This window comes from Arachis hypogaea, chromosome 14 (assembly GCF_003086295.3).
Source record: "Arachis hypogaea cultivar Tifrunner chromosome 14, arahy.Tifrunner.gnm2.J5K5, whole genome shotgun sequence".
Lineage (NCBI taxonomy): Eukaryota > Viridiplantae > Streptophyta > Magnoliopsida > Fabales > Fabaceae > Arachis > Arachis hypogaea.
In genome coordinates this window covers 12,912,567-12,926,603 of record NC_092049.1, presented here as the reverse complement: position 1 = coordinate 12,926,603, position 14,037 = coordinate 12,912,567, and the positions used below count along the sequence as shown (strand labels likewise).

The 14,037-nt window shown below is 34.0% G+C and overlaps 1 protein-coding gene across 1 annotated transcript; it reads right to left on the bottom strand.

The window, feature by feature from the left end:
• Positions 1 to 2,458: 2,458 nt before the first annotated feature.
• Positions 2,459 to 4,281, bottom strand: LOC112741580 (stilbene synthase 1-like). The gene is made up of 2 exons (XM_025790597.2): positions 3,993 to 4,281; positions 2,459 to 3,658 (listed from the first exon to the last, which is right to left on the bottom strand). The coding sequence occupies exons 1-2, from the start codon at positions 4,168 to 4,170 to the stop codon at positions 2,667 to 2,669; spliced, it is 1,170 nt and encodes a 389-aa protein (XP_025646382.1). The 5' UTR covers positions 4,171 to 4,281; the 3' UTR covers positions 2,459 to 2,666.
• Positions 4,282 to 14,037: the final 9,756 nt, after the last annotated feature.

Here is a 14,037-nt window from a genome sequence, read left to right as displayed (position 1 = left end):
ATTTAATTTGAAATTTTATATATTTTAGTATTAGTAATTTAATAAATTTGATCTCTTATTATGATAAAAAATTAGATAGATATACATAGAAAAATAAGAATTGAAATTAAATGAAAAAGATGACTTGAAATTAAAAAGGAATTGATAAAAATTGAATATAATGAAAGAGAATCACTCTATCTTCTATACAAATTCTTAATGTAACAAGAAAGAGACTCAACCAACTTCACTTGTTCACACTATAATTTGAGATAAAAATAAAATTGAATAGAAGAGAATCATTTTACCTTTGTTTTTTTTATTCGGTTTCTGATGGGACAAAAAAGATACTTACTTAATTTCACTTGTTCTTATCATAGTTTCATCATGAAAAACGAAACTGTTGATGAAACTCTCAAGTGTTTTTTCACACCTCTAATTTCTTTCTCTCACACAGTTACAATAGTTTAAGAGATACCTATACACCTCATATTATTTTAAAAATTAAAAAAATCCCCTAAATGGACTAATATAAAATCCAATTTTCAAACTAAATAAATAAAATCAAAATACTTGAAATTAAATTAAGCATTCTAACACTTAAAAATAAAAATTGATAACTACTAAATAATGTCTATCCAAATCACAAATATTTAAAAAACATATTATATTTATTTATTTTTGATATTTTATCAGATAATATAAAATATTTTAATTTGTTATAAAAATATCTAATTTAAATTTTTATATATTTCATGATCATTAAAGAAGTAAATTTTATTTATTATTAATGTAATAAATTTTATTCATTTTAATATTTTATCATTAATTATAAAATACATAAAGAATTTAAATATTTTTTAATAAGTTAAAATATTTTATATTATTATTTGAATAAACCAAATAATTATCATTAATTTATATATATAAATGTAATCTTAATAATTATTGATGGATATTATGGTCGAATAGATTAAATTAAAGTATATATTATTTTAATTTTAAATGAGAAAGGAGGTATTAAGAAATACTCCATTAATGCATGTTTATACATATATCTATTAATATTTATTCTATTTGTTCATTTTTTAACTCATATATTAGACTAAATAAATAGACCATTGTATATATTGTATAAATACTGTATTACTTCTCTAGCAGATTCTTATTACAGATGTATGAAGAAAACATAACCGAATAAGAAAAATAAATTGACCAAATTTGCATTGCCTAATTAATACCACTGCATCAAACGTATGAAATAGGTGATGCTTTAGTGCTTTACCTAGGGCGGTACGAATATAGATCCGATTCACAAGATTTACATTATTTATTTGTACATATTTAAAATTTATAGATATAATTCGATCCACAAATTTATTAGATCATATCAGAATTCAATTTGTACATAATAAAATCGAATAAAAAATTTTGAATATATATTCGTAATCCAATTTACAAGTAAATTCTAATAAAAAATAAAATTTGATTATTTTATTTTTATTATTATGTTTGATATATGTTTGGTTGTTTTATTTTTATTATTTATAAAATATTGTTTAATAATATTTTAAAAGTAAATAGATATAAAAGAATAAAAAATTTTATTTTTTTATTTTTGGATTTTTAAGTATATTTTCGAATACAATAATACAATATGACGACGGAATTATTTTAGTAACTAAATTTAATTAAGTTAGTTAAATAATTTATTATTAACACAATAAAAATCAGTTAAAGAAAAATAAAAAAACGCATAAAAATAAAAAATTTAGTTTAAAAAAAATAGATTAATTAACACATTCCACTAATCTATTATACATAAAAAGAATCGTGAGCAGTTTTGTGCACAAATATAATAATAATAGAATAACTAGCAAGTAGTTCATTTAAACAAATGTCGATGGTTCGAATCTTGTTTTGTACATGTAGCAACTTATTAGTCAATAATAAATTCTTAAATAGAGTCTAGTATTCCTTGACCTACCAAACTGAACGATATCGTGAGAAACAAAAAAAAAAAAAAAATACCAACGGTTACAAACACTTCCGTTATTTTCTCAATGTATTTCAGCAATTGTATATGCTACTTTAATGTCTGTAACTCGACGAGCTTTGACTGGATCACTGGAACAATACACAATATTAAGAAATTGAATTTTGTTCCGTATTTACAGCAACGTAACACAAGATGATATGATGAGTATTCTTTTTCTATAAAATTAATTTTATTATATTCAAACTTGGATAACAACATATTAAAAATTAGACAATAAAAGTAACATTATTATATAATTATCTGTGAGATACTTCAAAGTTCAAACACACGATAATATAAAGATTACAAATACACAATACATCAAGCCTTGTACTACTATCATACCAAATACTTTTTGACTTTATCTTCAATGAAACCTCATGCGAAGGCGTTTATAGTTGTTTTTAAATGAAATTACAAACCAAATATTGGTATGTGTCATGTTGCTCAATTGAAAAAAATTTCATATATTTGTTAACTAATAGTTACAAACGTTGATATTAAATCCTCACATAAAAGAATTACGTTAGACATTTTTCTCTAAGTTTTCACTCAGCTAACAATACAATCAAAACCTTATTCTTAAGCAAAAGATAATTATTAAAAAGTAACACAATCACATATATGCAGAGAGATATAATAAGCTGCATCATATGGCCACGCTGCGGAGAACAACAGTTTCAATAGTGAGACCAGGACCAAAACCAAAAAGTACACCCCAATCAAGTCCTTCTCCGGTGGTTTTAAGTCCTGCTTCAAGTGACTTCTTTCTCATCAAATCCATAATGAAGAACACACACGCACTTGACATGTTACCATAATTGCTAAGCACATCTCTGGTGGCTTTCATCTTCTCTGGCTTCAAGTTCACCTTCTCTTCAACTTGGTCCAAAATTGCACGTCCACCAGGATGTGCAATCCAAAATATTGAGTTATAATCAGATATACCTAGTGGATCAAAAGCTTTAGTGAGTGCATCATTGATGTTTTGTGAAATAATATCCGGAACACTCTTGTTAAGATAGAATGTAAGTCCAACTTCACGAAGGAGACCACCGATGGCTCCATGGCTGTTAGGGACAAGTTGTTGATCAGTTGAAACAATCTCAAAGAGAGGATTCTCAACCTCTGGAACAGGATCAGAACCAATGATAATCGCAGCAGCTCCATCGGCAAACAATGCTTGCCCTACAAGACTATCCATGTCTGTCTCACTAGGACCACGAAAAGTGACTGAAGTATTTTCAGAACAAACAATAAGCACACGAGCATCCTTGTTGTTTTCAGCCAAGTCCTTAGCCAAACGAAGGACAGTGCCGCCAGCGAAGCAGCCTTGGTGGTACATCATGTACCTCTTGACGCTTGGGTCGAGCCCTAAGAGTACGATGAGTTCGTAATCAACGCCAGGCAATGCAACACCGCTGGTGGTGCAGAAGATCAAATGTGTGATCTTAGACATTGGCTGACCCCATTCCTTGATTGCCTTAGTTGCAGCCTCTTTTCCAACCCTTGGTACCTCCCTGATCATCATGTCTTCCCTTGCATCCAAGGACGGTGCTTTGTATGCGCACATGTTAGGATTCTCCTTCAGTATTTCTTCCGTTAGATACATATGTCTGTTTTTGATCTGTGTTCTCTCACCTGAAATAATAATATGTAATTCACATCCATCAAGTTATTTGTCAAATATAAAAATTGTTTATCACCATTTTTATTATTTTTGTCACATTTGTAAATTTTTTGAGCTATTTTTGTAGTGATTTGAATCTTTAGATGCTATTTTAATAGTTTATCCAAAAACTTATAATTATAAAAATAATTTTATCGTTAAATAGTTATTATTATTATTAATATTAAGCAGTGAATATGATATATCATATAATATGTTAATTATTACGTATTAATTAATATAAATCTAAAACGACGAATTTTTTTATAAATATTTAAAATAAAACAAAACTATAAAACTACGTACAAATGCGCTGAAATTTCTTCTTGAGGTCGGTCATGTGCTCGCTATTGGTTACTCTAAAATAGTAATCTGCGTATGTGCTCTGATCAACACAGTTTGGTGGATTTGCTGTGCCAATCGCTAAGACGGTTGCAGGACCTTCTGCTCTTTGAACCTTGCGGATGTCACTTGCAGACACCATCTTCTCTTAGCTGTGTTTTTTGGAATAGCAAAGCTTGGCTATGTTGTTTGGGATAGGAAAGCTTATTAGCTATGTTCTTTGGGATTTTGGTGAAGACTTAGGCAGGGGGAGGGGGGATATTTATATGCATGAGAGTAGGGGCATATGTGGCATTGAATGGACGAAATGGAACATACATAGAAAAAGCGTGCTCAAACGATGTTCTCTGACTTCTTGGTTGTTTTATTGCTTTACTTTGACTTTGATTGATTGTTTATATATCATTGATTTATTTTACATATTTGTGTAGTTTTAGTATTATTTAATTCATGATATTGTGGATGGCGGCTCAGATTATATATTGGTGGTATATTTCTTTAAATCTTTATAGTGCTGTATGTATATATTTTGTGTTTGGTAGAATATATTGTATTTATTTGTTGTTTCGCTTTTTTTTTTTTTTTATGGCAATCGACTTTGATTTGGTTTGTTAGAAATGTCTTAGTTTTGGGCATATCATCGAATAGGTGCATGCAGTAGGTAGCTGGGCACACGTGCTTTTTATTACCATTATATCCATGTCATGTTGAAATTAAATCTCTCGAATTAAAAATGTTTGTGTGTTACTTATTAACTAGTGGTACTTAATTATGTTTATTTATAGTTAAGTAATCTTATTATTTTTATATAAATTTTAATATTCAAAGACGATGTATTTGACTGGGTGTGTGAGGAGTTTGGTGGATGCTGACAGTGGAGAGTCATCCCCGCCTCTAATTAATTAGTCTTGTACATATTAAACAATAATATAATTTTTGTATGTATTTATAGGTTTTATATTTATTTATTTTAAAATGTTAGAAAAAATATGATACTTGTTATTTTTAAAATATTTTATATTAAAATATATTTATGTATGTATATATTAATATATTTTATATTTATAAAATTTATTAATATTCTTTTTTTATAATATTTTTTGATATGATGTTTATTTAATAAAATCTAATGGTTTATAAAAAGTAGTACATCTAATACAAACAAAATTGCTAGACTCATTTTAGATAGACGGTCAGTTTAAAATCAGTACAAGTTTTTTGATCTTATTTGATGCACCATAAAATTTAAAGCATTAGATTAGGTTGATAAAAAAATCTAATAATTTATATTTAATCTATAAATAACTTATTAAAATTTACACTAAAAGATAACAAGTTTTTCAATATTTTAAATTTGCCCCAATAATAAAATTTGACCGATTCAACAATCAAGTCCTCATTTTAGCTCAGCCTTAGTTATCAATTATATATATAGTCTTATTCATGATCGGGTCTTAGTAAATGAAAGTTTCTTCACATTGTTGTTTGGTATCTGGATTAAGCTTTAATCAAATTGCAGATTTCTAATGGTAACGAATTGTAGACATTAGCGCACGCTTCAACTATGTTGTCGAGGATAAGTGTGTTACAGTTGAGCCTCCTAATGATCCTATATTTTTGTATGGACAAAACGGTGTTGCTGTTGCATTGTCATTATCCAGCTTGTCCTTTTGAACATGGTGATTTTTCTGGTAGTTGGTCTTCTCAAATAACTGAAGTAGTTCAAGATGTGCAGCCTCCTCCAACACGCAAGAAAGATTCTGCCTTATGGGTACTAAGCTAGTTGCATATAGAATATTCATTCAATCCTAAGATACCACCTAAGGTCATTACAAGAAAAACGCTGAGAGCCGTCAAATTTACCGTCGGATTTGGCGTCAAGCATTAGCGGCGAGTTTTTCGTCAAATTTACCATCGGAATTGACAATAAATTCGTCACCCTAAAATATTATCGTCGGAGTTGATGTTCCGAATGTCGACGACAAAAATTGGAGGAAAAAAATAAATTTTGGCGCACTAGCTACCATCGGATTTACCGGCGAGTAAATCCGACGCTAAACCTTGTTTAGTGAAACGCTGCATTTTGGTTACACGCACCACGTTACCATTAGATTAATCTGATGGTAAATCCGACGGTAATTGTGCCCTAAATTCGAACCGCGAACCCTCTTCCCCTTTATTTCGAAATTGGTTTCTATCTCTAATCTCTTACCTTCCTCTCTCTCTCTCTCTCTCTCTCTCTCTCTCTCTAACCTCTCAGTCTCTCTCTAGCTTCGTGCCATCCTTGTTGGAACTGCCGTTACTGCCCTGCCCTGCCGCCGCTGCTCGAAATGCCCCCTTCTCTGTTCTCGCCGTTGTTGCCCTACTGTCGCTGGAAAGGCCGCCGCCGCCGCCGCTACTAGAACCGCATTACTGTTCAAGGTTTTCTCTCTTCTCTCTCCAAATTAGTTTAATTAGATTAATTTCTATTTTAGTTGATTTTAAGTGGTTAGGGGTTTCCATTGAATCTATTTTTCATGCTATTCAATATCCGTTTAGTTAATCTTAATTTCATTTAGTTAGTTGATTTTTAGTACATAGTTTAGGTAGATTAATTTTTGTTGTAAATTGATTTTAGGTGGTGAGGTTAGGATAATTTAGTTAGATTGATAGGTTCTGGTCTCTACTCAATGTCTTTGGAATTATTATCTTAGATTGCCGATTTTTGTTGCTGGGATTATTTGAATTGGTTTGAATAATTAATTCTGCGTTTTACTGTAAATTTAGCTGAAGCATTGTTGCTGAATTTGTTTGAGTAATGCTTAACTGTTTTGATGATTCATTAGTTACTGTTGCTTTATTAGAAAATTACTATTTTTATGCTTATTTTGCTTATTCATATTGCTGCTGGAAGTGCTGGTTTATGCTGATTAATTACAGCGTTCTGCCGTATGCATTGTTAGTGATGTTTCATCATGTTATTTTGTGCTTTTTTGAGTTCACATAGGATAATTTTTTGGATTGTTAGAATGCTTTGAAAGTTAGAATGTTTTGAAAAATTGTTAACAAAGTTAGAATGCTTTGTTAGAATGCTATGAAAGTTAGAATACTTTGAAAAGAAAATAAGATAGAATAAAGCTAAAATGGTTTGAAAGTCTAATTTAATTATTTTGAAACTAAACACTATGTAATTTCCTTTTTTTTATTTACTTAACTAAACCATTTTTTGAATTATTTGTTATTTCTTGAGTTTCTTCTTATGTTATTATTGGTTGGTGTTTGTTATGTTATTAATATATTCACTGTACAGACATGACGACAGGCAGCAGAGGTAGGTCGAGTGGAACACGTGGTCGTAGTAGAGGGCGGGCTTCCACCAAATCCCCTAGGGTTACCTAGTCATCGCCCGCTATCCTAGCTACCCCGTCGACCCTTGTAACGTCACAGGCGGGTCCATCGGACTAGCAATTTATCATGGTCCCAAACCCAAACTGGGTGCCTCTTTCTGCTACGCCCCCTGCAGATGCAACGACGATGTCGACAGAGCCTGCGGTGGGTGATACCTCCAATGCCCCCGAGCAGGATGCCCTTCCACCACCGCCCGTCATCCGGCTGAGGATTTAGCCTGATGGCATGCAGTCATGAGTTTAATTTTTTAATATTAAGTTGGTTTATCTTAATTTAGTTTATGCTAAGTTTGTTTATCTTATTTGATTGTTAATGTGCGGTTTGTTCTTTGATAGGTTTGCATCAAACCCCAATGCTTGCACACAGGAGATATTTGAGGTTATTAAGTCCATGTACGACCATCCGTGGCCGATCTACACGCAGATCCCGGCTAAGACTAGAGAGCGTTGGTTTTAGAAGTGGGCGGTAAGAACCCAATTTGGTTAGAATTAATTTACTGTATTTGAATTGTATTTTTTCCAACTAAATAATGTTGGTGAATCACTTTGTGTAGTTGAAATTCATATGGGATGTAGAGCATAACCTCATGATCCAGAAGATGTATGACCACCGGACAACCAAATGTTTTCAGCAGATGATGAACGATGTTCGTCAGGGAAAAGACTACCTAACCTCGTGGACCCGTCCAAACATCAAGCGTGATCTAGAGGCTCATTTTAGAGATAACGAGGGGTTCAAGCGTCGCCGTTTAATAAACATCACCAACAGGACTTCGCCCCGGTCGTCGGGGTATACGAGTGGGTCGACGACCTTCATGAAGACGAAGACAAGACTGGTAAGAATTTTGGCATTGTTTTTTGTTATAGTAGTCACTTGAATTAGTTAGTAGAGTTTAAGGTGTTTAATTTCCTTTTTCATTATCAAGTTACTTAAGTAGTTAGTAGAGTTTAGAGTGTTTAATTTTAAGTTTTTGTGGATTTAGGTGGTTAGGATAGGTTAGAATAGGTTAGATAGGCTCTGAGATTGCTGGAAAATGTTGGATTATTTAACTATTTGCTGATTCCTGTTGCTGAAATTAATTCAAAAATGCTTGACTGTGAAAATAATGATGTTAATTTAGTTTGGATGGAACCCTTCAAGGGTGGCTAAATCCAAATTTTGAGAGACTCTGTCAAAATTTTTATAATATTTTTAATGAAATAAAAAAATTAAAATTATGTTTTCGAAATTAGAATTAAGATTTCCTGCATCATATATATTTGTCTATTGTTGTTTAATTTGTTCGTTTATTTTATTATTTGGTTGATATATTAATTTGCAGTCTAAGTCGTTGGATCGAGAGGTGACACTAGAGGATACGTTCAAGTATACCCATACTTTGAAGGCAAACAAGGAGAGATTTGCTGACGAGCGGTCGGTGACACATTATATGAGTTTAAATTAATCCTAAATTTCAGCTTTATTTGGTCTAAAGTTAATTATTTAACTATTATCCTAATCACAAATAGCGTGTGTGCCGCAGGAGGAGTATCAGCAGAGGTTGGAGGCCGCGACCCAGCAATCTCAGTTGCCTAGTGGAGTCGACGAAGCCATCTCCGATACTTCAATCGTGGAATACAACAGGATTTGGTGCGAGACCACCTCTGGACCCTACAAGAATCACCGCTACGGGATGGGCTCGTTCTTCGCCAGTGGCCTTTGCTCCTCCGTGTTGTCGGCTTCTTGCCTTTGCCACCAGCCTTGCTGATCCCCAGGAAATTATCGACCTGAGGGAGGAGGTGCAAAAGCTAAGACAGGAGCTTCACCAGCAACAGGAGCAGTCTGAGTAGAGGTATCGAGAGATTCTTGGACGCGTTGCTGCTAGCTCAGACCTAACGGAGAAGCTAGAGCAGCTCAATCGGTTGTGACAGCAAATGGAGGAGTACAGCCAGCAGATGCGCGTTCGAGCCAGCGGCGCTGCTGGTTCTAGCGACAACGCTACTAGTGGGGCACCGACGGCAGCACCAACTCCGCCGCCTCAGCAGAAGGACCACGACGCTGCCACCACCGATGATTATCAGGATCTGTAGGGTTAGAGTTTTATGCATTTTTGTTAGTTTAGGGTACATTACTCTTCTTCTATGACATTTTATTGTATTCGTACCATTTATTTTTAATAAAATAATTTGTTGTTTTCTCTGCTAATTTTAGATTTCTAATAACAATTTTGTTAATAAGTATTTTAATTTGATTTACTGTTAGTTGTGGCTAAACAGTTCCTGAAAAAAAATGAAAAATAAAAAACCTACCGGTGGATGTACCGTCGGATTAATCATCAACTTAAGCTCGACAATCCATTGAAAGAACTGATGAAAAAAGCCGCCGATAATTTGCGTTTGACGAAAAAATCTTCCGGTAAGAATTTCCTATGCCGTTTATACTATCAACTCAGTTTTTAGATTATTTAGTTGCTTAATAGTTGCGAAACATTATGGCAAATTCATCAAATAGCATTATTCTAGCAGAATGTTTCCTTCACATTTCTTGGTATGACTTACATTGTTTAATAAAATAAGTTAATTATTAGTACTTGTTAGCCACCAATAATTGTCTCACTGTGCAGGTTTCTCTTGTAGTTAGTACTTGTTTAATTGCTAGAAGCTTGCACTAGAGATGGATTAGTTGATGTAGATAGTAATTATTTAAAATTCATGTAATTAGATACTAGTTATTCAAGTGTCAAAGCTCTAAGCATAAAACTATTTCCTGCTAAAATTTGTTTCAACTTTCAACACTCCAACATATTAAAACGGTTAGATTTCTCCATTTTGGACCAAAGAAAAATAAGAAAACAGAAGAAGAGCACTTTATATATAAACAAATAGTCTAATTTGTTTATGTTTGAGTTAGTCAAACAATAATATCAGAAATTCTTTTATTGATTATGATTCCTGTAATTACTGAAAATTCCTGAAACCTGATTCCTCTTTAGTGGATTTAAGTTCATTTGAATTGCTGGTTATTATTTTCTAGTTTTCATGATTATGATTCCTGATTCTTGTTTTCTAGATGAGTAAAGTATCGTTTTTATCCCAAACGTTTGGAGTAAGTTCCAAAATTATCCCTAACGTTTCAAAATTGACTCAATGTTGTCCTGCCGTTAGAGATCTGTTAACAGAATTGACGGCGGGACAAATTTGAGATGATTTTTGAAACGTTAGGGACTTAAATAGGACAAAAATGTTGGGGACAAAAATGATATATAAAAATAAATTTTAATTTTATCCTTCAATAATATCAATTTTTTACGGTTCATAGTTATTCAATTATTTTTTAACTACATCTAACTAAATTAAACTTAATCATATTAATTTTATTCTAAATAAATTTATTTTTTATAATTTTACTCTTAAAGATTTTTACTCATCATGAAATATTTGTAGAATAAATAGTACATACTCTTGCGAAAAAGAAAACAATGATACATATACAATAAAGTATAAATTGTAATTTTTGTCTCTAATGTATCAAAATTCTTTAATGTTTAAGAGTAAAAATATTTAAAAGTAAAATTATAAAAAAATAAATTTATTTAGAATGAAAGTAATGTGATTAAGTGTAATTTACTTAGATGTGATTAAAAAATAATTGAATAACTATGTACCCTAAAAAAATTGATATTATTAAAAGATAAAATTAAAATTTATTTCTATGTATTGTTTTTGTCCCCAACGTTTTTGTCCTATTTACGTCCCTAACATTTCAAAATCGTCTCAATTTTGTCCCGCCGTCAATTCTGTTAATGGATCCCTAATGGCAGGACAACATTGAACCAATTTTAAAACGTTAGGGACTTAAATAGGACGGTTTAAATGTTAGGGACAACTTTGAGACTTACCCGAAATGTTGGGGACAAAAACGATACTTTACTCTTTCTAGATTTAATGATTAGGGTTGATTCTTATTTGTGGGTTGTTGTTAGGTTTTTGTCCGAACCAGAACGCATGTACGCAGGAGATGACGAAGGTCATAAAGCTTATGTACGACCAGCCCTAACCCAGCTACACAAATATCTCCGCTGAGACCAGGCAGCGCTGGTTTGAGAAATGGACGGTAATTACTTTCATTGTTTCTGTTTTAAACCTTTTTAGCTAGTTTATATCCTCTATCTTGTTTACCTAAATTTAAAGCTTCTTTGTTGCAGCTGCACTTTATTCTGGATGCTGAGCACGGCCTGGCTATTTGGAAGATATTCCACTATAAGATGGGTCGGCGACTCAAGCAGATGCCGGATGATGTTCGTCATGGGCGGGACCAACGGACGCGCTGGCTCTGACCGGAGGTAAGGAAGGGCCTGTTAGCTCATTCGAAGACCGACTCGGGGTTCAGGCGTTGGCGTCTCACCAACTGAGCTAATAGGCATTGACCAGGTCGTCCTAGTACACTGGCGGCTCGGCAACCTTCATGAAGACGAAGGCCAGGCTGGTATATAGTTCCTTTAATATTGTTAATAACTTCGTTATGTTATCTATTTTGCATATCATTACTAGGCATTCTATTAATTTTGTATTTCAATGGAACTGGTGTAGTTGAAGTCATTGGAACGTGAGGCCATATTGGAGGAGACGTTCAAGTATACCCACATGTTGAAGGAGAACAAAGCGAGTTTTGTTGATCAGCGCTCTCAGGACCATTATGTGATTAAACATACAACTGATTATCTTCTGCTACGAAATTATTAGAGATTAACTATATATCTGTTTTAGTTAATCACAATAACTTGTGCTAATTGCACAGGAGTCTTACACACAGAGACTAGAGGCCGCGACTCTGCAGTCTCAGCAAAGTAGGGAAGACGCCGCTGATGGATCTGCGGCCTCAGTCATTGACCCCGATGCAGTTTGGCACGAGACCGCCTCAGCCTCATACAATAATAGCGTATAGGGGATGAGGTCGTTCTTCACCAGCAGCCTTCGCACATCGATGTTGAGGCCATCGTCAGGCTCTACCGCCAGTCGAGCCGTCCAACTCGAGGAAGGCGTGGATTTAAAGCTCCAAGTGCAGGAGCTCCAGCGCAGCCTTCATTAGCAGGCTTAGGAGCTTAATGATTATCAGGAGAGGAATCAGGAGATCCTCACCCACGTGATGTCTATGGATGAGCTCAGGCTGGAGTTTAGGGAGTCGCTGGAACAGATGCAGCGTATGGAGGCTTAGATGGATGTGTACCAGGCGCAGATGCACACCGCTGGCATCGACCTTGCTGGTGGCAGTGGTAGCACTGGTGGCACATGGACATCGTCACCGAATCCTACACCCCTGACTTAGGGCCACGAAACTGACAACGACGACTACCTGAATTTGTAGATATTAGGTGATGACAGGTCATCTTATCCTAGTTTTTCAAGCAATTTTTTACTTGTTTTATAGGTTTTATACACTTTCTTAGGTTACAAGTAAGCCATTTGGGTGGAAATTCATGTGTATTTGGATTCAATCAACCATGAGTAAACTGATGTATTTTCATGAGGTTTTGTGCTATAATTGCTTATATGTCAAGAATGATAAGAAGTCTCATGATTTTAGCATAGCTTTGATGCAATTGTTGATTGATGAGAGGTGACCAAAAGGCTTGGAGGAAGGTTGAAGAAAGGGGATGACAGCAATGGAAATGAATGTAGCAAAACCACCCTGGGAAGAGCTCACGTTTGTGCCAACGTTTGCCTCAAACTTGAGATCAAACGTTGGTTCAAAAACAAGCCCTGGAGAAGCCAAAGTTTGTGCCAACGTTTGCCTCAAACTTGAGGTCAAACGTTGGTTCAAAAATAAGCCCTGGAGAAAGCAACGTTTGCGCCAACGTTTGCCTCAAACTTGAGGTCAAACGTTGGCACAATTTAACACCCAGGAGGACTAACGTTTGCGCCAATGTTTGCCTCAAACTTGAGGTCAAACGTTGGCTGCAAAATGGCCTTGGAGGGATCACGTTTGACCTCAAACGTGAGTGATAGAAAGAGCACCGTTCTGCATAATATTTACACGCAAACATTTGAGTCAATGTTTGCCTCAAACGTTGACTCAAACGTGAATGCTCCAGAGTCCAAATTGCAAACGGATTTCTTCTCAAGTCCAAGAGCAATCAACTAAGGCTATCTTCAATCCAATTCCATCAAGGCCAAGACCCAAATTCAAGGCTTAATCATCAATAGAAGGAAGTGTATAAATAGAAGTTTGTTTGATTTAGAATGGACCGGAACTTTTACTTTGAACTTTTTACATTTTCTTTTAGAATTTTTCATTCTGTAACTTTGATTTTGGATTTTGGAGAATTGGGAGGAGAATTGAGTTCTCTTCCTTTGGGTTTTCTTGTTTTCATTTTCTGCAAAGCTTTACTTGAGTCTTGGGTGTTGAGAATTGAGGAAATTCTGTCTCAATCTCACCTTGAGATCTCTCTCTATTTTCGTTTCACTGCACCATTTGAGAAATTGAAATTTGAATTTACTTTTTCTACTGCTTGATCTTTAATTCTCTTGCAATTGATCTTTGAATTGGATCAAGGAAGGTAGTGAGATCTAGACTTGGATTTCTAGTCTCTTGACCCCTGAGATCTTGCATTTTCCTTTCTATTCATCTGCTGAGGCTTCTTCAA